This window comes from Perissodus microlepis, chromosome 1 (genome assembly GCF_051167445.1).
Source record: "Perissodus microlepis isolate ML-2025 ecotype Zambia chromosome 1, ASM5116744v1, whole genome shotgun sequence".
Taxonomy (NCBI): domain Eukaryota; kingdom Metazoa; phylum Chordata; class Actinopteri; order Cichliformes; family Cichlidae; genus Perissodus; species Perissodus microlepis.
The window spans coordinates 31,520,000-31,544,652 of NC_140461.1; the positions used below are offsets into that span (position 1 = coordinate 31,520,000).

Below are 24,653 nucleotides of genomic sequence, written 5' to 3' on the forward strand. Positions count from 1 at the left end.
ACCTGTGACATTGCAAAACTTCAAGGTTTCCAGTCAAATGTAAATAACAAGAGAAGGGGCTATGACTGCATTTGCAATATTTGTTGTTGAGTAGGGTGGGTTTCTCGACAATTTCTGAATGAGCAGTAGATTCTTTTATGCGTTACAGTCTAAGGCATTATAAATATGAATATTGCATTTTCTCTGGTATCTCAAGATCAGAACTGCAACCATAAAAAAGACAGCCAGCAGTTGCTTTAATTCTTGCAGTTCTCCCTGTAAGTTGCAGAGACCAACTACTGTGCTGCTCATTGTTTAATTGGCCGGCCTGAAAGGTGTCCTGCACAAAGCCGTAGAGAGCACAGCGGGTGTCTGTGTCTCAGGAGTAAGAGCTAAGTTTAGCAAATCCTCTCAGTGTGTTTCTCAATGACAGCACATGTTGGACGGTCTTGCAGAGAAACTCACGAATGCATAACCTTACATGCCAACATGCTGCAGACACACAGGCACTGCTCATAGCGTATGTGCTGTGACAGATACATGCACACACAGTGTGCTTCCATGCATCTGGACACATGCACAGATTGTAAATGAGTGCAAATACAGGGAATTGTTTCTCAGTGTATTTTCAAGTACTGATAATGATGACGTTACTAAATTTCAGCTACGAAAAAAAGCAAACAAACGCCTATTTGCACAGCTACACTCAACTTTAAGATGGTCAGAGGTATCGAGCCTTAAGGTGGCAGAGATTCAGTAACTTGTCAAACTTTACTTGGGTGAAGAGAGCGAACAACAGGGTGGAGATTGTAACTGGGCTCTTTTGCTTTGAGAGACGTATTGAAGTAGCTCTTATTTCAAACTCCTGATTTGTGACGGTCAAGTCCATTTGAGTTTTGAGACAGACTCTAGAGTTTGATAGAGAGAAACATTTCCTTAAGATGATCTGTGAATTACAAAAAAATAATAATAATAGCAATTTCTTTTTTGTCGGTGATAATGCCATTAGCATGATTATACGCTACACTATAACCAAAGGCGCCAATATTCTTACCTGTAACAGTCAAATAATACTATTTAAACATCAGAAAGTATCTTAACCCTCTCTGCCTCTGGTATCAACACAGCCTGAAGGTATGCCTTTTGTCATTTCTCCCAAGTACATCATTCTATTATTCAATTTTTTATGCCTGCCAGTGGAGCAGGGCGATATGACCAAAAATATTTATCACGATATACATTTGAAAATTTGTGATAACAATATAATTGACGATATAATTGACACCAGACAAAATACTTTACAACTCCACAACTTTATTAGTGAAAAAAAAAAAAATCAATGTATTTTCACTTAAACAAGCAGCTAAAGTTATATAAAAATTTTACAGTGCAAATGCAAATTCCTTGCTGACATTTTAACCAAAAGGCATTTCCAGTGGAAACTGGCCGACATATCCTCAGCATAACCATGTATAATATCCACAAAACTTAAAAAGAGGTTATACACACACAATACGGTAATATTATGTTGAAGCACAGTACGTATCACTCCGCAGAGGCTCCTGCCTACGATAGCCGTAATGCTCCGACAATCCATCAAGCGGTGCGGGTTCGTAGCTTAGCAAAGTCGTACTAAAACATTTGACAGATTTTCGAGCGCTGTGTACCACATACAATCATTTCGAGGTCAGTAAACACAACCTGAATTCATACATAAGGCACACGGGATTATAAGGGGCACTGTCGATTCAGAAAAATCGAAGGATTGATTTTAAGTGTGCCGTATTTTCCAAAAAACACGGTAATAACGACGGCCTGCTAGCATGCTCTACCAAAAATAGTGCTTTGTTGTTTATCTGACGGACAAAAGCTAAACCAGTTCCACACCACTGAAGTTGCAGCATTTTTACAAACCAATTCTGGTTCATCTGTTTCATTCAACGATCCGCTTTCGCCCTTCTCATTCTCTGTCGTCGCCATGCTTTTTCCGCCATGTGCGTATGAAAACAAAGGCACCACGCATGCGCGTTTTACCCATATTCTATCGTGATATTTCATTTTCTTATCGTTGCCCAACATTATACCGGTATTACCGTGAACGGTATGATATGGCCCAGCCCTACCTGCCAGTCCCTGTTCCTGATAAGTTAATATAGGCTAACTATTTCATTTGCAATTCAAATAATTGTAAAGTACTTTATAATGACTGAAACAATGTGCAATAAAAATAATAATAATAATAATAATAACAATAACAATAACTTTATTTGTGGAGCAGTGTGTTTGAAAAAGTGCTCATACGTGTCAAAACTTACAAAAACACGAGCATATATCATACACTCCTTCCTGTCACACACTTCCACACATTAGATGTGAAAAACAGCCAAGAATATTGGGGGAAAGATTAAGAAAAACCTAGAAAAAAAAGAGTTATCAGCAAACAAAACACAGATTCAGCCACCTTGATAGGGTAGGAAGGCTCAATCTGTGTGCAGATGCAGCTACAACCTTAAAAATGTGGTGGCCAATGGTTATAAAATAAGAGCCTGGAACAGTTAAAAGACCCATATTCAGAGAGGCTGATAGGTGGAATTGGGTCTCAGCAGGTTTACTGTATATTTGTTTGTAATTAATGAAAAATAAAATGAATTTTGAATTTCACTGAAAGACAGTGATGTTAGTTTTTGTTAGCAACCTACTTGGTATGTTCTGGACCAGATGAAGATGGGAGGACTGCCAAATGTGAAAAGTAAGTGAAAGTAGTCAAGAAAGCACTGGATGAGCTTTGAGATGTGAGATTCAAAATTTAAATGCTGGTCAAAAGTACTCACAAGGTTCTTTGCAGATGATTTTTGTGTCAAATTGTGTGATACAATTATTTAAACACAATTCATTTCCAAGTTGATAATAGATTGTAAATATAACATGATTAAAGTTTACTTGAAATGGCAAAAAGTTAAATGATGCAGAAATACACATTTTTAATGCATATTGCGCAATTTATATTGTAGAAAAGCACATGTTACATGTTTCACACAATATATTTTATAAATCAACTAGCTTTACTAAAAAAAAACAATAACTGCTTGGAACTAATGTTTTAGATGTCAATAATTACATAACCACCCATGTTTTGAGAATAAATAGGTCAACAGTTGTCTGTCTTTTTTATTACAGCAATTTATTCTTGGAAGCATGAGGATGTGTTTTATATGGGAGTGATCGCTGCAGGTGCAAACACATAATAGAGTTCTAACGATCACATGGTAGTATAGGAAGTAGGTATGCATTAGGTGCTTAAAACCAGTTTAGTTTAGTTTGTTTTGCATAGTCAGCAGCACTGAAATATACAGAACTCAGATTTAATTATTAACATGGCTGAAATTCTGCCTTTTATAAGATTGTACCAAAATAACCTATTTCACATGTTGCTCTATCCAGTCTTGAAAGTTTGCAATTTGTGTGTGAACTGTGTAACTCGGTTGGTTGCAGTTGTTTTTCTCAAAAGATGTTGCTCTCTCTAAACCAAGCAGCTGCCAGCCTGCACTAGAGGCTCGGTGAGTATCCTCGTGACCTGACAAGACAGCCCTTGTGGATGAAAACACAGCTGGCATGGTTGTGATGCCTGGAATAACAATTGGGCAGGCGCTCTGAGGACTGGACGGTTTGCTAATGACACACAATGAATTGTCACTGATCGCTGTGGTATGTGCCCCTCCTTGAGCAAATTCTCTTTCACAATGAGTAACATCAGTCAGCTCAACAAGTTTTGTCAGGCTCAAGGTTGCAGAGTGGCCCAGGTGCCTCGGATTGTTTGGTAAAATCCACCTCGCGGTGTAAGCCTCCTGTGCAGTCACCTCCCCTCCTTGCGTTTTGGGCAGACACACAGGCAACACGCGCTCTCTGATCTTGGCCTTGTCTTTTAGCTTAAGCACAGCCACATCAGAGTCTGGTGAGGAGAAAAAATTTGGATGGACTACTATCTCTGAAACCTGCTGGGGCAGAAAGAGAAGATGAGGGAGAATTGGAAGTTAGACTACTGAGTTGCATGCCAAGTTTTGTTGTTTTTGGAATACACATCAAGATTAGATTATATGCATGCAAGATGTGCAGAACCAAAGAAAATATAGCTTATCCATGTAAGCTTTAAGTGCATATCAAATATGCACCTTATCCACTTTATACATTTACAAACAAAAATATATCCAGAAAATAACTTCAATTTAATTAAGACTGATTTTTCTTTTTTCTTTTTTTATCAACTGTTGTGCTGCGGAATTTATAAGCATTTCTGCACTTTATGACTTACAAAAAAAGAAAAAACTAATGTAAGACCACATATTTATGAGCACTGTTTGGTCATTTTCAGGCCAAATGGTGGCTTCTAGGTTTAATGTGGGGTGAAAGTGAGATGACCATTTGCCATATAACCTGACCTGCAAAGGATTTACTGATATAAAAAGGCATTAATGAATATTTTTTATTTGCATATTACATGCTCATCCATTTAGACTGCATTGTTTAGGCAAGTTTAAACAGTAAAAAGTTGTCATGCATATGGGACATTACCCTCAGGTGGTGCTGGCTTTTCAACACATCCCTGGGTGTATGGTATTGCTTGCCTATGACAACCTTCACATGTTCAGGCTGAATGGGCTGCTGCTTGTTCTTGTCTACCACACACTGAGCCACCACCAAGACTCTATGCTGGGCGACAAGAGCTCCACTGCAGGCCAGGAACCAGAATGTGGACTCCTCTGAGGCCCCCTGCTGGTCTGTTATGATCCTTCCAGGGGACGTGTAGGTGCTCACAGTGTGATCAGGTGGTGAGCGGATATAAATGGCTGCGTGCCACGGCCACTGAGCGTCGGAGAGGTTGTGTCTGCTGAAAGCGTCAAATTTGCCACAAACTGTGACATCAGAGAGGACAAAGAAAAGAAACGTATTAAATTTTACAGTGCAGATGTGAAAGTGGCTTTAAAATTAGTATCTAGCCCTTAAAAAACAGACAGACAGGTAAGAAAGATGATCAGTTGACTTCCAGAAATGTCAAAGAATTACTTCAAAATGAGTCTGCGTAATTTTTTTCTCAATAAGATGTCATTGTGACCAAGATGATTCATTTAAAAGTGTCGTGTAACTGCAGAAGAGTCACAAAATTGCAATATAAATGTTACAGAATGAATCTAATACCTGCGGTAGGTTGCTTCTGAACTCAAACAGATCATTATTATTTCATTTTAGTCAAACTACAATCTTTCAGGTGTAAGAGCTAAGTTCACACATCAATTTAGCTTACTTAAGAATATACTTCTGAAATTTGCTAACAACGCTGGAATGTATTGGTCAAGAAGAAAAATAAAGCCAAAAAGTGCAAATGACCACTTTAGGTTGGCTTTTTAAAAAAAAAAAAAAAAATTCCTACCATTTGTTTCTGGAATCATGTTATGAAGCTTCAAGATGAGCGTTTCCGCCATCACCATCTTTGTTGCAAAAAAACTTGATATTATGAGGAAAGGCTAACGGGTAATGTGTGGTTAAAACTGGTTAACTGTATGTAACTAACAGCCTGTCAGATGAGTCTATTCTGATCTCACCTGGTGAGCAGGAAACATAGTGACCACTCCACCTTCCAGTCTTCAGACAGGTGCGTCGAGAGCTTCCTTTGTTTCGATAGAGAGGTGAAGCACACTTGTAGTCGATGCTAGTGTAGACTGGGTGAAAACCTCGAGGTATCTCGGCCAAAGAGGTGTCATCATTTTTCTCTCTGGACAATCCACCGGATGTTAGTGGAATAAAGCCAGCGGACAACAAATCATCCACACTGTATCTGGATGAGAGGTGAGTCTGGTCTGAACGCTGTCTAAAAGAAAGAGATAGTTTGCCTTTAAAGCTCATCTTTTCAGTGTGATAAGCATTGTGTGTTTTTATACATATACATACATCTTGTTTATCTCTTATTTACCCATATACAGATTTGCTTATTCATTGTTTCAAACTGATATTTCCAATATTTTTTGAGCCTCCAAATTCTACCAATGTGCTCCCACTCATGTCCTTTCTTATTTTGTTTTAGAGCTAAATAACATTTCATTTTCAATGTGTGAATTTACTCAATCATAAAACCAAGAAGAGAATAACCTATGTTTGCTTCAAGTTCTACTAGTGCTTAGCATCTGGGACACAATAAGGGGCATAAATGACTTCTTCTCTCACATGCATGCTACATTGCTTTTTTTTTTTTAATATGCTGCACTTAAGTGCGTGACTTGTTTTACAAAAGGGTGTAACTAGTTTGGTACAACTGAAAACCTGCAATCTCTGGTCTTTGAAGCACCCATGGCATGAATATGAGCAAAATTCAAAGATGTGTCAGGGCAATACACCAGATAGCTACGTAAACTGCTGTCACTGCTATCAAATCAAAGAACACGGAAGAGGAAAGTCTGTCGGATTGTTCAGTTTTTTTCCTCACAAAGTAAAACCATCACAGCAATTTGTATAATGACAAAGTAACATAAAAAAATCCAAAATAATGACTTTAAGTGTACAAAACTCATACATACACACATATAACATAACACAGTATCGCAAAATTTACCTTAGCAATAGGTGTGGCTTCACAACACTTTGCTGTACAAGTTCAGACACTCTGGGTTCTCGACAGACTGTGAAGGCAAATCGAGCAGGTGGCAACGATAAGTAGATGTGTACGTAAATGATTCTGCTTAAAAATATCAGGGACTTAAATACTGTAGTGACAAACACATAAGAATGTCTAATCGGCCTTTATAAACTTCCCAGTTTACAATATACTACAACGTAATACTCTATACTCTATATATTTTGTTTTCCTCATTTAACAACGAGGAGGAAAAGCAGCTACAACCTAAATCTTTCTTCCTTTTTTTTTTTTTTTGAAAACTGTTACCTCTAACACACTTTGGTGACCTGCTACTCCAGGATCCATTAGAGAGACAGGTACTCTGGTGGTTTCCACTTAAAATGTAGGAGGTTTTACAGAAAAACTCAATTGTCTCAGCACCTCCAGCTGAGTCAAGAGCAGGTCTGTGATATCCGTGGAGCAGTTTGGGTGGAGGAGCGCACCGGACCAGGCTTGTTGGACCTGTATGCGGATGAGACAAAAGAGAGAAAAATGTCTTTCCTAACTGTCAATAATAGTGTGCAAACACCATAACACAACACAACAAGCACCATGGGAGGAGTTAAAACACACAAAAAAAACCTTTTACACATGAGGGAGCAGTGCCACTCCATGTGCCATTAGGTAGACAGGTCCTCTGCTGCATGCCAATCAGCCTGAAAGGTGGATGGCACCGGTAGTTTACCAATATGAGCTCCTCTTCTGGACCATATACAGGCAGCAGGTATCCATTCACTGGTTTGTCTGGTGCTGCGCATGCTACATTCTTGATGGCTGACACTGTAAAGAAATTTTCTGACTGTGATAAATGAAAGATAACACTGAATAACCAATAAACATAACATTTATAAGGGTGCACATTATTATATTGACATAATATAAACACCTAAAGTAACTTATATCTATCGATAGATTGTATCTATCTGTGTAAATCTCTAGGATAGATAGATAGATAGATAGATAGATAGATAGATAGATAGATAGATAGATAGATAGATAGATAGATAGATAGATAGATCTTGTAGGACTATGAAGCTCAATGTTGCACTAGAGATTATTACTAATAATAGGGCATCTTCTGCATACATGAAAAAAATCTTAAATCATTCTCTGGATACTTCCCTCTATTTTTTTCCAACAGAAATATTACTGAAGACTGCCATAACTCTCATTCATGCCGTGGTGCTTTGATATGTTGGGATTAGGAAACCACAGTTGATGCCCAATGAGGGAAAAGACTGTATAAATGGGACTGAAGTTAGATGCATGATTTGCTTTAAAGGCAGTAAATGGGGCAGAGAGGAGCAGGTATGATAAATCTGTGTCATTGACTGTCCGTCTCACATCACTGCCCTATGAAGGAGGCTGCACAGACACAGATGAAGAGTGAAAGTAAAGGTACGTCGACGAAATGTGCTGCATAGAAACAAAATACATGAATAGTGCCATGTATTTGTTATATGTATATCATAAAATAGACGCTATCAGTCCTAACAGCTTTGTACAGGTCTGCAGTAACTCTTCCCTCTAATTATAATAAAAAATGCTTTTTCTCTAATTTGTTAACTGCCTGTGTGCACACTGAGCCTAACACGTTTGTATTGTTTGTATTGTTTGTTTTGTATGTGGATTACATAGAGGAAAGAAACCCTTCACACAGAGCATACGCTGACTCATATACCGTGATAACAAAATAAAAGGCCACGTATCGTAATGTAATGTAATCCAATATAAATCCAGTCTGCCTCCATGGACAGGCTTTAAAACATTATTGTGACCAATTGTATTACGCTGCATTATAATGTTAAGTGTTTGTGTTATATTGTCTGTCCTGCGGCAGTGTGTATGCATTCACATTGCTTATGATTAATACCTACCTGAAATTTCCTGAAATGTAAGAACAAAACCATCAAAGTTATTATAGCCATCAGAGGTGAAGAGAATGTGTAGGAAGTTCTCGGAGCTTTTTATTGGAGGAGGTAACTGATCCCCACAAAACCGACCAATCACAGGAGAAGTCAGACTGTCACCATCACGGACCTCGACGTAATCGTAACGACAGCTGTGGTCAGACTCCAAACTCAGCAGTGAAAATCTACAGCAAAACAATACAGAAATGATGTTTGTCACCTGATGTGAGTTAATCCCCATGCCAAGTCTGATGTATAACACGTTAACAAGACAGATATAAAGCGGGATGAATGAGTTCTACTAGTTAACGGCAATCCAAAGTATAGATTTGAAAGAAATTTCTATATCTTATGTTAATGTTCTACTATGTATTTTTACTGAAAAGTACATTATTTTCCCAAACAAACAAAATGATACCATTTGTTTTGTAACTGTTACCCTGCTTTGAACCTATGAATGTCCTCACTCTAAAGTACGCTCATCTCCAGCTCTTTTATTATTCCAACACAGTCAATTGCAACCGCCAGATTGCTTGACTCTCTCCTGTATCATCTGCAGCTCAGCAGTTCTTTATTACCTGAGGTCACATTGATCCCTTCTGAGCCTTTCAAATAGAGACTTAACTAAATCTTTTCTCTTTGATCAAATCATGTGCCTTCAGTGTTGAATGATTTTCATATCAGATCTTTGGAAAAGTTACCTACCTGAGCTGGATACTGCTTCCCCTCTCCATTTGCACTATCCATTCACATCGAGCATTTGTTGGGTAACTCTCCAGGGCTATGTGACCCTGAGCTCGCTGAATGATGCCTCCACATGCTACCAACAAGAGAACTATAATTACTTATACTTATACCCATTAAATGTGTACTTATCTCAGTGCCACTGAGCATTTTGACTGTTGCAAGCTAAGCCCCATAATTTGACATGCTGTGTAAGAGGGCAGATGATACCAAAAAAAAAGAAAAGAAAAAAGAAATATACATATATGTGCATGTGTGTGTGCGCGCGGGGGAGGATTCAGATGGTTCTGATTATCATCATCATGCTGCTATTAATGCTGTTAAGAAAAAGCAAGATGAGATACTAAAGCCTTTTTGAATTGATGTTGACCAGTCTTCGCTAAGGGAATGGGGTTGAAATGTTTAGAATTTTAAAAAAATATCTCAGAATAAGATCATTCAGTCTATTCAAGGAGTTGGTCAGACTGTGTAGAACATTCTATAAAAAGCCTGTGTAAGAGAGAGATTGCCCAATGTCCAAATGCCTTCTTTTGTGTAACTCAGAATGTTATAACATGACAGAATAACACCTGAGTGGCAATTTCCCCAACGCCATTAAATGTAGAGAATGGAAAAGTACCATGTGAGTGAATAGAAGGAGTGGCAACTAAGTAAACCTTTTTACTTTGCACTTATATCAGCTTCATGTTGCACTGAGTCTCACACTACAGTTGGTCTAAATTATTACGTGGTGGTTGTTGTTGTATCTGTATCTGTAGTTGTGTATATTCTTCTTTTTTTAAGTAGTATTCATCCATCTTTTTTTTCTTTTTGTGAACTTGAGTAGACACTAGGCTGCATACAGTTGTAGGCAAACCAACAAAAAGCACTGTCGCCACCAAATGTCCATAATGTGTATTGCAACGAAGGTTGTGTCATTTTGAAAATTCTTAACCATAGATCTGATTATTAAACAGCTTTGCCCGTATATCCTTTGCTGCATACATGAACTGTACATACTTTGGAGATGCTAAAGATATTTATTTTACATTAAATGGTGGTGATGTTTCCTCTTGATGTTTTCTTCCCTTTACACAACACTCTGAGCCACAGGATGTCATACAGCATCTCAGACAAAAACAAATGTTCTTATGTTCCTTGGAGACATGTATTAAGTAATTTAATTAATTTAATAAAATAGTTTACTAAAAGGACAAGGTCTCAAGGTTATTAGCCCTGCAACAGACTGGTGACCTGTGCAGGGTGTACCCCGCCTCTCGTCCTATGACAACTGGGATAGACTGCAGCACCCTAACGCCCCCTCACCACAACCCCGATAAGGATAAGCGGATAAGAATGGATGCATGGATGGATGGACGCCTGTTATTCAGTCATAAGTCACTTTTACATTTTTTGTTTTACCTGCCTTTCAGCAGAATTGTTGCATTTGTGGCAACGAGCACTGTCAGCATCAACTCTAATGAATTGTAACTAAGGCCAGGGTCTGTCTGTCTGTGTGTGTGTGTGTGTGTGTGTGTGTGTGTGTGTGTGTGTGTGTGTGTGTGTGTGTGTGTGCTGCACAGTGCTATTCAGCATCCTGTACACAGCTTCTTCCACAAAAACTGGGCTCTGAGTAACGAAAAAGAATTGAGGATTGTTTTCATCTTAGTCCAAAGAAGAAATAGAAGCAGTGAGATGAAATATCATTATGCACATGTTTCTGCTTGGCATTATTCGCAGAGCAGCTGTCTGTCTCTTAATATGATTGCATGTATTTGTACTTCTGTTGTAGTAAATAGTGTTAGCTACTTATCATGAATGCAGGGGGATGAATAATAGGACTTCTCTGCCTCACTGTTCCATGTAAATGTCAGATCATGAATATGATTTACTGGGTTAGTGCTCATAACTGGTATCCTGGTGCACATCTTATCACAGTCACAGAGAATGGAGCCTTTTGGCCAATAAAGAAAATAATTAAGTCAGTTTGTGTCTTAGTTATTTCTTTATTGGTTGTGATAGTTCTTTTTAGTATTTTTAGAGTTATTTGAATGAATTTATGTAAAGTCTTCAGGTATGTATACAGTTTGTATGCAGTATATTCAACTGAGCACTGCAAACAAGCCGGATGGTCCCACTCTTCTTTAACCTAGAGGATAACAGCGTCCATGTTTTCCTAAAAGAATCTCAAATTTAGATTCATCTGACCACAGAACAGTTTTCCACAGTCTATTTTAAATTTGCTTTGATTCAGAGAATCTGGGATCATCTTCACATATGTCTTTAACCTGTATCTGCAGATGGCACAGTGAACTTTGATTTCTGGAAGTGTTCCTGTTGTGTGTTTTTAATGCACTACTGCTGGGGGCCAGAAGATCACAGGCATGCAATATTAACTTCTTGATCTTGTATCTTATGCACAAAGATCTCTCCAGATTCCCTGAATCTTTGAATGGGATCTTCTGACTCTTTACAATTTTACAATGAGCAACATTATTTTAAAATTGTTCCAAAATTTGCAGATTAAAGTTTTTGCAGACTGGAGAACCTCTGCCCATTTCAACTTCTGAGAAACTCTGCCTCTTTAAGATGCCCTTTTTATACAGATAAGTATAAAAAGTGAGAGTACAGACTCTGTCAGGGATGCTGTCATACAGAGTCATGTTACTGACCTGTAGACAATTAAACTAACTAATTATATAGCACGTCTCCAAGTATTTCTTTTTAGAACCAGTTACTTTTCCAGCCTTTTGTGGCCCCATCCCAACATTTCAAAATGTGCTAATCACTTTTGTGAAATAATAACTCATCAAAGTTTAAATATTTGATGTCTTCTATCGTGAATCAAGTGTGGATTCATGAGAGGACACATTATTGCATTCTGTTTTGATTTACATTTTACATAGCATCCCAATATTTTTGACTAAATATAAGACACTACACTGGCAAATGTGACATAAAATGAAAATCCCTTAGAGAAAAACAGCCTGGGATTGTAAAGATGCTATTACAAAAAAGATCAGCACTGGACTTATCTGTTCATTTTCACTTCATAATGTAGGCTTTGCATGATCTCTGTTTTCCTATCAGCAATCACATTTAAGAATATGATTCATAATATTAGACATTTCTGTAGCTTGGTCAGGCCTCACAGGAATACTTCATTAAAGCACTTACTCACTTTTACAATCCCCTCCACTCCAGCCTTGACGGCACTCAGTACAATACTTCCCATTCACGAAGAAGTCATCATTAGCTCTCCATGTTCCATTGTTGCAGGTTTTACAATTCTCAAATAGACTGCAGCCTGGAGAGAGACAACGGCAGAGCAAAAAGTAATAATCGAAAACATTTTTTAAGATAAATTGGAACTCCTAGTCATTTGCAGTACCACAACAGCTCTGATATTTTTTCACAACAATATATCATGTAATACGTTTTGTTTAGAAAAAACAGAAAAGGACAAGAATTTACCTGGATGAACAATACAGGGGTCACATTCATCCAGGACATTGCGGCAGCAGGGAACAGTGTAGCCTACCCTTGTGTCTTTTGATGGACACCGACACTGGATCAGGTGGTACTCACAACACGGGCGACACATCACGTTCCACTGAGAGCTCGGGCAGTTGTCTCCCCTCAGGGCTGTGAAGGAAAAGGAAAATATTTAGATTTTAAATCTAAGAGCTGCCAGTGGAAACCTCAGCATAAGTAAAATAAGTAATCGTAAATTATGTGTTTGTGATTGTAGAAAAATAGTCAACAGTACCAACAAGTCCCTTTCAAATATCGTCTGATGAGACAGATCAAACTTCCAAGAACATATCACATGACGGAATGGCACCATATTGATCTTTCACAGCAGGTAAAAAACATCAAAATCAAACAGGGCTATACGAGTATACAGTGTGTGTACACCAAATCTCAGTTTGCCCTTGTTTAACCTCCTAAGACCTGGCATCCACATATGTGGCCATCACATTTTGGGTTATTTAGACCAAAATACTCAATTTTGCTCTACAAGGGCCTGATATCCACTTACGAGGACATTATACTGCTACTGTTCTATCGAAATTTTAAACGAATGTCCTCTTATGTGGCTCTCATTTTTCTTAGTAACAAAAATTAGGTAAAAAAAAAAAATCTGGTAAACCTAGTGTCACATTGATGCTGATCATATTGAGCAGCTTGAGAACGATCCAAATACATCCCAAAATCCAATTTACGATGCTTCATTTGGAGCACTAATGAATATACCTGCTGTATAATGGTAGTTTTCTCTCAAACAGAAAACTGCACTCGATCAGTGAACATGTTTCTCAGGTTATAGCTCCCAAAGGGCTACAAACAATTACAGCTTTCCCAGGTTTAATTCTACTCACAAAGGCAAATGAATTCAACTGTAAAAGTATCCCAGCTTTAGTCACTGGTATGCCTGATATCTGTATCTGTGTACGTTTTACTCTTGTTTCAGTAAGCCACACTGAGTGCATAGCATGAAGTGACTGAAGTCTCAGATGAGCAGAAGAAGTGACTCATAGTTATAAAATAACTCCACAATTAGTCAGCAACTCAGTCAGCTGGCTTATTTCTTGTTAAAACTTTTTTTCCCATAAAGACACAAAAATTCACGAAGACGGTCTCATTGGAATTTCAGAATCAGAATATAATGTATTTTACTTACCGTGTGTCCAGCCCATTAGACACAAACTGAGATTTAGGAAGAGGTGGAAGATTAGGGGGACGCTCTTTGTGAGGAAAGGAAGCATGGTGGCTGCCAAACAGCAAGAAACCTCCCGAGAAACTCCAAGAAAGGAGCAAAAGCTTGATGATATCCACAGTATCCTGGTCTGTCTGAAGTGTAACTGGCTATAGACGATTCATTTTCCTGTGTCAGCACGGTGGATGGAAATCTTTAACCCATTCCTTCCGTTGTGCTCTCATCTTGTGAAAGATTTCATTTGGTCTGAAGTTGTGCACAACTGTACTGGGTCTGCAAGCAGTTCCTGTTCCTCTCCTCTTGTTATGAGTCTGGTATGTGTGCTGAGTAACAATGGAAAAATATTGGCAAAGGTAGTGGAAAGTGCATTTAGTAGGAATAAAAAGACGATAATGAGAAGAACAGCGGAAAGTGATGAAGAAAGTGCAGGCAAAAAATATCCATCAAGTCCAGCGAGGAAGGTTTTTAAGGGAATCTTTCTGAAACTGCAAGTTAGACACTCAAAACCAGTTGTTTTTGCACAGAAACATTTCATGGTACAATTGCAGATTTTCATGTGCATTGAGCCAAATGCGTTTACTGATAGTTCATCATGCACCAGCTGTCATACTAGACATGACAGCTTCACAACATCTTGGAAAACGAATAACAGATGTACTCTCTAAAGTTGTTATGAAATGTTTATGTCGGTTTCGATAGATATGTGCCTGGAGCTATGAGGCTGACAGCTCATCACCGCCTACTTTATGTCCAAGGTTTCTTTTCCATCGCCTAAGCTTTTAGTATTTCCATATTTAAGTATCTGTTTTCATGCTTTCCCTTACAAGCAGGGTGTAAACAGACAATTTGAGACTTTAAAAGACATGAGGTAAACTTGTTGTGATACCTAATATTCTAGATATTACAACAAATGTAACATTGCTATTAAATTATTTTTGTTCTTTTTTCTTTTTTTTCTAAATGAGTTAGAGCATTGAAATTATTCATCTTGAAGATGTGGATGATGTTGCCTTTCACTTCTTTTATTTTATAAATAACAAAAAAATGGTTTCATCACATATGATGTGATGAAATATTGATATTAAGTTGATCTACAGTACTTTGCATAGATTTTACATGTCATGTTTGAAAGTTTTATGTTCCTTTAGTCGCTGTAATGGTTTTTGTATAGTTGTCTGTGGGACTTTTCTATTGTTTTTTGTTATAACGTTAAATTGACTGGCCTAAGAAAAGCTCAGGAGAGATAGCATTTGAAACTTTTAAAATTAAAATTAAGTAAACTACGCTTTTATTTTTGAAAATCTAACTCACTGAGGGGTTTTATTTTGAAAATCTGATCCATTTCGGATAATCAAATGTATTTTCTAAAGTTAACTTTGGGTTTTCTAGCTTTACAATTTCACACCATTAAAGCAAATAGTAAACATTTAATATGTAATTTGAGGCTTTTATTTTGTAATTCTGAACATCCTGTAACTATGCCTCAGCTTTTAGTCTTAAAATTAGAAATGTGGTAAATTGACACATACTTACACAGGACGTTTCTGCTCTAAATCAGTATTCATAGTGCGTTGTACTTCAAACATGATTCACCGAATCGCTTACATTCATTTTTTTTTTCTATGCCCAAGCGATTTTATCTAACATTCACACACAGATACACAAACACACAGTTGTAAGTTGTAAAATGGCTGCGCGGCAGGCAGATTTGGACCCAGACTCAGGACCCCTGAGACAAGAAATTAACTTCAAACTCAGCTATAGTCCTGGAAAATCACAGGAAACAACCCAAAACATACACAGAGCAGGAAATTAGCAGAACAAACTGAAAACCTGAAACCATGTCACATAACCATGAGGGAGGACACAACAAAGGGAAATGCTCGATTCAGACAATAAATACACACCAGATACCGAGTAGAGGAAACAGGTGAGAGACGAGCTAACACTAATCACAGAGGATGAGGCATGGAAGTAGAACTAACTACAAAGTGAGATTGACAGAAGAAATTACTGGTACAGAGACAGAAAATCAAACAGGAACATTGGGAGTAGCTCAGTTCAGTATCTTGACCAAGACATGCAGAACAGAGGAGCCGGAGATCCAAACACCAACCTTTCAATTGGTAGCCGACCAGCTCTGCTTCCTGAGCTCCAAAGGAAAACTTCCTTCACTAAACTGAAGGCTTTTGTTTTTAAAATCCCACTCATTTTAAAATAAACTGGTGGCTTTTAATTTGAAAGTTTGAAAGGCTGCTGCTCGCTGTTGTCACTGTTTTCTATCGTTCATCAGCATATCTGTGTATAAGGCAGACATGGGAAGCTTTAAACTGTAAATATCAGCTTAAATACTTGGAGCTGTGATGATTTGTATATACGGTATATGTTGAACAAAAGGGTTAAACTGAGATTTGAAATGTCTGAGACTCTGTGGTGTCAAGGTTATCATGGATGACACATCCAATATTTAAAGTTGCAGGTTGTATATATCATTAATGTATTATATTAATTTTCATAGAAGTGTTTAAAAAGAGAATGAGCTGGAAATACACGTATAGCCAAATAAGCTACACAGGGCTATTGTCTCTATACATGTGATTATATTTAGCTTAATGAATCAGGGCTTTCTCTTATAGATACATTTGCACGACTTGATGCACTTGTGCACAGTTTGGTCCAGTCAGCAAAAAGTTTTTGAACATTAACATTTAGTGAATTAAACTCATGCTGATTCTTATATTAGTTCTACACAGCAAAATCTCCAGTGTTAAATTAACACTAGAGAGTGTCTATATGGGTCCACACCTCTGAGTGTTAAATACAACACTGTTGAGTGTTAAATTAACACTTTTGACAGTGTTATATGTTTAAAAGTAACCTAGTCAGTTTTGAAGATTAACAATGGCTAACACTGAGCAGTGCTGATTTTCTAACACTGGAATATTTCTAACATTTTGAGTTATTTTCCAGTGTTAGAAAATCAGCACTGCTCAGTGTTTTTAATTCTTTAATTTTAATTCTCACTCCAGCCATCTTAAAATACACTGGGATAAATTTATGCTTCTTACAGTCGGTGCAAAAATTGAAAAACCACACAGGCCAAAGTGAACAATATAATACAGAGACAGTGCAGTCAACACCCAAATTTTAAAAATGATTAAAACAGAAAATGACATAAAAAAATAAATAAATGCTAAGGCTAGAATAAAATATATGCCATGTAGAGATATTAAAACAATCAAAAGATTAAACACTATGATTAAATGTTAAGAGGTATGTTATAGGGAGTGGAAATAAGCTATTGCACATGTTGGCTGTTTGTGATTTAATGGAGGAATATCTCCTACCGGATGGCAGGAGATTAAACGGTCCTTGAGTGGCCTTTGAGGAGTCTCTCATGATGCAGAGAGCTTTCTTCTTGCATTGATCCTTGAAACTGGTTTCCAAGTAGGGGAGTGAGATCCTGATGACCCCTTCAACCATCCTCACGCACTGCAAAAGCTTCGTGTCAGTCACCATGCAGCTTATCAGAATGCTCTCAATAGTACTTCAGTAAAAGATGGTGAGGATTGTGTATATATATATGGGTGTGTGGCTGCGTGTGTGTGTGTGGCTTCAGCATCTTAAGTACATGCATCCTCTACCAAGTCTCCTTGGCCAGGCGTGTGATGTTGAGTTCCACAAGAGAGCCTCTCTGATGTAGACAACCAGGAATTTTGTGCTGCTGACCCTTTCCACAGTCAAGCTCTTGATTTGAAGTGGAGCATGCTCAGCTTTTGTTGTGTCCACAATCAGCTCTTGGGTTTTGTTGACACTAAGAGACAGATTGTTGTCTCCACACCAGCTCCACCACTGCTCTGTCAGATGTTTCATCCTGTCTGATGATGGGTTTTATACTGCTGCATCAAACTAGACGAGCTGATTTGTGCTAAGAATTTGGCAGTGCAGTCGTGTGTCACCAAAGAAAGCCTTGAGGTGACTGTTGGTGTGATTTGGTATTTGATATATACCAAATTTTTTTTTAAAAAAAAACTGAATTGAACCTAATTTAACTGAACATGAAAAATGATCCCCTACCCCACGCTCTGCTACAGTTTCAACTGAGCCTGGTCATTAGCTTGCTAAATCCTTGGCTATCCGTCACTCTGTCTTTACAGCTTTTTGTAAGCAACAAGTACGAAAATCTCAATGGTTGTAATGACCCATCTCATTTTAGGAAAACAGATTGGACCTCGCTTACATAATATTCCGACTCCTTACGGAATTAAAAGTGAAGGAGCTGTGTTAGCTTTTATTGCATGATTCAATTCAATTCAATTCAATTTTATTTATATAGCGCCAAATCACAACAAAAGTCGCCTCAAGGCGCTTCATAGATACAGAGAAAAACCCAACAATCATATGACCCCCTATGAGCAAGCACTTTGGCGACAGTGGGAAGGAAAAACTCCCTTTTAACAGGAAGAAACCTCCGGCAGAACCAGGCTCAGGGAGGGGCGGCCATCTGCTGCGACCGGTTGGGGTGAGAGAAGGAAGACAGGATAAAAGACATGCTGTGGAAGAGAGACAGAGGTTAATAACAGATATGATTCAATGCAGAGAGGTCTATTAATACATTGTGAGTGAGAAAGGTGACTGGAAAGGAAAGCATGCCATTCAAAATAAACACATTAGTTAGGATAGTCTGTTAGTGTGTAACCATCTTACAATAATGATTGTAGAGTACGAATTAATGTCTTTACCCTAAAGCTTGACTTAGACCTACCTACAAGGTAAATGGAAACTCTTTTTATCCCTACACCGCAATCTTCCACGGCGTTGAAGTCATTGTGGCATTTGTTGATCCGATGTGGTTACATAGAACGTTGACGCATAGGATTAAAATTGGGTTCCAGTTATGCCGTAAGTTATAACGTATATTTGCCGCAAAGTATAATTCATGTGTCACTCCTCTTAAACGCGTTAATCAATCTGGATGAAATTACTATATAAACTGCCTGGGGTACCATGATTATCAGCATCTATATATCTTTAGGGAATTGCAGTTTAAAAAGAAGAATAAATATTTTAATTATTCATTTTTGGGTGTTTGTGAACAACCATTTTTCCATCTGACTAAAAACAGTCATATGTAGTAGTGATAAAAAGAATAACATTGTAGACTAACTCACATGTCTGTGTTTTAATACCTTAGCAAAGCAAACAAGCAATGCAGGCCTGACAAAAAGTAACCAATGATAGTACATTACTTTTTAATACTGCACTATGCAAACACTATGACTGTAACTTCAACATGACTGGTATTGTCAGAGAGTGACCAAGGCAGCTGAGGGGTATGCTACATGGAAGGTTCAACACAGCCAGGCTTTCTTTGGCTCGACAAAACCTAAATCCACAGCCGGTGATATTGTGATGGTGATTATCAACTTTCTCCATTAAACTGGGCCTTCTGCTTTAGGATCTGTGTGTGCCCACATAAAAAGGGGTGTTTCACGTGCCACATTACTCTTTGTCAAAATAACCCTGCACCCGCCAGTGACTCCTTTTACTATCAGATGTTTTGATGATGATAAAATTGTGATAAAAATTTATAAAGAATAGAACAAATAAAGGAAATCCAACTCTGCTGTAACTAAGAGATTAATGCTGCATAAAATTGTTAATCTTGAGATTTGCCACGCAGAGTGATGAAATTAACATTTTAATTCAAGCTAATATATTGATTTTAATGCTGAGTGCACTGTTGGTGATGCTGTTTATTTTTAACATGACAGCTGCACTTTAGAGTTCACAATCTTTAAAGTGGGTAGATTTAAACATTAATGACTACTCATTGTGTTCAGCTCTCACTGTCCCATAGTCTAACATAGGTGCTGTGAAAATCGCTTTAGTTTCTCAGCAGATCAAAGGAAAATGTGTTTTAGGTGAACAGATATTCTACTGCATGACTTTTTAATTTTGGGGGAGCTTTAGGGTCCCTATTAATATATCAATCATAAAATTTGACACCCTGCCCCCCCCCCCAAACAGATATTGGTTTGTTGCTTCAAGGCAACACTGTGCGACAAGGGTGGTCAAACACCAAGTTATTCTATAATAAGCTTTATTAGTACAACAAGGATGAACAAATAAATGAACAATAAATAAACAATATAAACATTTCACAGAACAATAAAACACCAAAATACATCCAACATTTGACCCTAACCCCATGCGCATGCACACACACACACACACACACACACGTATTTCCATCACTTTTGGGGACATTACATTAACTTACATTAATTTCTTGGAGACTTATCCTGACCCTACCCATCACAAGTCCCTGCCTGAACCTAACCCTAACCTTATCCTAAACCTAACCTTACCCTAACCCTGACTCAAGCCTTCACCCTAAAATTTAATGATTTACCTTGCAATTTGTCCCCATAAAGTAGGCGAGACCTCACAATGTTTGTAAACAGATTTGTGTCCCCACAACAATAAATAATACACGTCCACACACACACACACACACACACACACACACACACACACACAATTACTTTACCAACTGACCCCTGAGCGCCCAAGTGTCCCTGAAACCTGATTCAGGGATCCACTACTTCACTGTCACTCCCCGAAAGCTCACTGTCCTTACTTTCTGAGTGACGAATGAAAATTAAGTTTTACTGTATAAATAAATTTTAAAAAGTAGAACAAACAATCAAATATACTTCTTAACATATTCATGCACATACAAGTATTTTTATAACATTTATTTCACTATAAACATGTAAAATAGTGATCTTTATCTTACCTCCTAATGGAGATGTCTCTCATGTAGTGCAGCTTGCAGAAAGGGACCCCCCCCCCAAATGAAAGTCACACCACCTTCCACTCATTTTATTGGAAAGAGATGTGCCTGGTAGCATTATTTGAGGAAAAAAAAACATTGGGTTTTTTTGGGGTTTTTTTTTTTGGCATGAAAATGTGGTTTGCTGCCTCAGGGCAACGCTACGCAGGAGAGGATTAGGGCTAAGTACAAAAACAAAAATCAGTATTTTTTGCATCATCAGCTGAATGCATGTAAGTTTCAGTGCTAATGTGATGCAGTCTTAGCGGTTACAGTGTTACAGCTGGGCTTCATCCACGATGTTGGTAACAACTTTCACATAAAGCATACTGGCCCAGCAGAGAGTCTGTATAACACAACATGCTGTAAATAAAAGAATCAGTGAAAGCTCAAAACTCTAAACATGACTTGCTCCCATCTAGTTTATGTATTCAGCATAAGTTACCATGGTGATTTTTCCTGGTGAAAAGAGAGCCACTTTGATAGAAGGTAGAAGAAAACTGACTTTAAGCTCTACATAGCTTTATAGCACATATCTTTAGTGTTGTGTTTAAAGAATTTTCAATCAGAAAATATTGACTAATTTTGTAAGAAAAAAAACATAAATTTGTTATTTTAAAATGAGTAAAGTACTGAAAAAAGGTTATTGAGAGACACTAGAGAACTATGTAGATAAATAAATATACTGAAGTTCATCATATACATTTAATAAAGAAACATTGTTTTACAAGAGTCATTTCTTAGCTTTTATTCATTCATATCAAATAGCTTTATGTTTCAGGGAAACTTCTCCATGTGCCAAGAATCAGCCACATTAACAATTGTCACAATGACTGATCTTCTTTCCCATGTCCCAGATGAGCTACTGACATGACAACCAGGTTCATTTATCCCACAGGGAAGTGAAAGGGAAATGAGGAAAATGTGGCCTTTAACATTTTCTTAACAAGTGTCACAAGGAAATGATGTCAAGACTCAAACTTTACTACATTTGCTCTGGACTTTTGATCTATGATGATCTACGGAAAATGTCTGTATAAAAACTAGTGGTGCAACGGATCAAAAATCTCACGGTTCGGATCGGATCACGGTTTTAAGTCACGGATCGGATCAATTTTCGGATCAGCAAATAAAAAAAGACAAAAGACAAAAATTGAACATTTAATTATTTACTTATTGAAGTATTTTTTGCCTGTTAAAAACATTCAACTCTAGACTCATTCCACGCAATTATTAAAAAAAAATTATGGTACAATATAGGGCAGTACAGTCTTTGTATCTACCACTCAATTCAATTCAATTTTATTTATAAAGCGCCAAATCACAACAACAGTCGCCTCAAGGCGCTTTATATTGTAAGGTAGGCCCTACAATAATACATACCGCTCATTATATCGCACTCTGCTGTGATATAATGAGCTGTCACGGTCACGTAGCTTTCCGTTGCCCTGGAGGTCCATCCATTTGTAGTAGTTAGGGCAACAGAAGATGCCTGGGACAGTTCAGCCATAACTTAAATCTTCTCCTGCTCATACATGCTTGGAACGATCTTGCCACTAAAGTGGACGCGAACGGGATATCATAGCGTGGCTCAAGCACGTTCATCATAGTTTAAACCCCTTGTTTTGCACAATGGAATACGGCCTCCTGTCTGCAGCTAAACACCCCAGTAGCTTTTGTAATAGCTTTAGCCTGGTCGGACTGGGCAGCAAAGGGCTGCTTAAATACCGCAAACTCCTCTGCTCCTCCACTTGGACCGCTAGCGCTGTTCATAACTATCGCTTGACAGACCCACCACGCGCACCATACACATACTTTTTTTTTCTTCTTTTTCGAATCTTCGGATCACGTGCGTGCCGAACCGTGGAGTGGGATCGGTTCGGATTACGGATCAACCGTGATCCGTTGCGCCACTAATAAAAACTATACATTTCATTTGTCAACTGTAAATCAAAAGAGTACATGTGAAAACTATCATTTCATTAGCAAAGACACCATAAATTCCAATCTTTCATTCTGTTAAACTTAAATGCTGCGATGATTTCATGACACCTTAAAAAGCGAGATCACAAATTATACCTCACCAAAAACCTTTTCAAGTAGCTTCTTTTGAATAAACCAGGTGCAGTTATAGAAGTAAACTGTGGCATATGAAAACACATATGCACATATTCAAACAGGTCCTTTTCCTGATCTGCTTCACATTTGTTTGGAAATGTGATTATGAAATGAATATATCTCATGACAATATTTACTTTTAATTTCCAGTATTATTTAGTTCAAAAGCAAGTAGTAAATGGTGTACAGTTCAAAACTGTAACAGACTAAAACATTCATGGTCTGCTTTCCTTAAGGATAAAAAAGGCCTATAGTAGATCAATCACAGTTACACAAGATTTCTGATTACCTTGTCCCTCACATCTTCAATAAACTTCAACAAATTACCAATTCCCCTCACCTCTCGACATTTGTCACATACAAAAAAACCCCAAAACAAAACAAAAAGACATGTTCCACGAATATCATAATTAACTTACTTTCCTTTTTCCTCTGGAATAAAAGTTACTCCATTTGTACTGTCACAACATTCTCAGCCCACATAGATAAAATGCCAAAGTTTATTAACTTACACCGCTTGGTTTTCTTTATCCCCTGAAAGCAATTTTTCCTTTGCTGAGTCCTGAGGGACTGTGTTGGGACTCTTCTTCATTTCTAGACTTTTTACCCAAGTATAAGCAGACGAACCACCAAGAACCATCATGTTACTGGTCCACCACAGCAGGGTTTTAGTGGAAGAGTTGTACACTACTGCAATGACGGTCTGTGCACAGGCCTTTGCAGTCCCTGAGACATTATGCGTGAGCGGGCTTGTATATTTGATCTGGAGCCCTGTAACATAGCCTATGGCGAAACCAAACACTCCTCCGAGAGTCATCATTGCCCAAAAGCTGATGTCAGTGAGACGGCTGAACTTGATGAGCTGGCCCAACTCTCCGAACACAAGGATGAGAGGGAGGAAGAGGACGCAGGCGTTAATGTTGTTATAGTAGGACAGTTTCCAGATGTTTCCATCCAGGGCAGGCATTACCTTCTTAGTATAGATGGCATTTAGAGAGACGCAGGCGCTAGCCAGCACCCCAAAAAATATGCCTGTCCAGGAGAGGGACCCTGTGATACCTTCCTGGTCCACACCAAGCCAGAAACCACCTGGAAAGCACAATATACAATCAAATATTTTAAACACTTAAATATCTAGTATTTCATTTTTAATCTACACCCATTCAGTGTAATGCTATCCAGTCACTGTAAGACTACGTGTGGCAAAATAACCCCAGCTCAAAACAATGTGAAAAAAGGATGGAAACTGCACAGTCTTAGGGTGATATGAAGTGTTGCAATGTTTATGAATGTTAACATACACAAGGTATGAGTGTATGCATGTGGTCAGTGTGAATTGGGAGGTTGAGCAGAGCAGAGAAGAGCCAATGAGAGGTTCTGGTAAGGCTGTTTTATGGTGCCTTAAGTCCAGCCTGCTCAGGTGTGCTACATAAACTAGGTCAACTCCACCCACCAGTTTCCTGGAAGTGATTAGAAAGAGAAAGCCAACATGGAAAGTGAGCCCTGTGGCTGTCACATGTGGTACAGCTCTGCACACGCACGCAGTTCATGTCAGGAAACAGGTACACACCAGGGAGTTTATTTTCCACTTCCAGGTTATTGTAAAAACTGAGTTACTGTGACAACCTGACCTACTTCTAAGGTGCATGAAAAAAAAGAGAAGAAAAAAGAAAAAAAAAAAAGAGTGTAATCTGACAAGGT

The 24,653-nt window shown here is 38.1% G+C and overlaps 2 protein-coding genes across 3 annotated transcripts in view; both read right to left on the bottom strand.

The window, feature by feature from the left end:
* Positions 1-1,369: 1,369 nt before the first annotated feature.
* pamr1a (peptidase domain containing associated with muscle regeneration 1a) lies at positions 1,370-14,910 on the bottom strand. The gene is made up of 11 exons (XM_084951242.1): positions 13,961-14,910; positions 12,751-12,921; positions 12,458-12,583; positions 9,259-9,373; positions 8,521-8,738; positions 7,226-7,423; positions 6,911-7,105; positions 6,581-6,647; positions 5,577-5,842; positions 4,549-4,889; positions 1,370-3,971 (listed from the first exon to the last, which is right to left on the bottom strand). The coding sequence occupies exons 1-11, from the start codon at positions 14,043-14,045 to the stop codon at positions 3,396-3,398; spliced, it is 2,358 nt and encodes a 785-aa protein (XP_084807368.1). The 5' UTR covers positions 14,046-14,910; the 3' UTR covers positions 1,370-3,395.
* Positions 14,911-21,567: 6,657 nt separating this feature from the next.
* The window catches only part of LOC146394093 (GDP-fucose transporter 1-like), a 4,919-nt gene continuing 1,833 nt past the window's right edge, over positions 21,568-24,653 (bottom strand). The window contains exons 2-3 of one of the 2 annotated variants that reach the window (XR_014802259.1): positions 23,090-24,041; positions 21,568-23,017 (exon numbers count right to left, since the gene is read on the bottom strand). Coding sequence is in view for 1 of the 2 variants with exons in the window: in XM_084951353.1 (XP_084807479.1) it covers positions 23,461-24,041 (581 nt within the window). In the remaining variant the exon portion in view is untranslated. Of the gene's footprint in view, positions 24,042-24,653 lie in introns of both variants that reach the window. The other variant, XM_084951353.1, reaches the window with a different exon arrangement.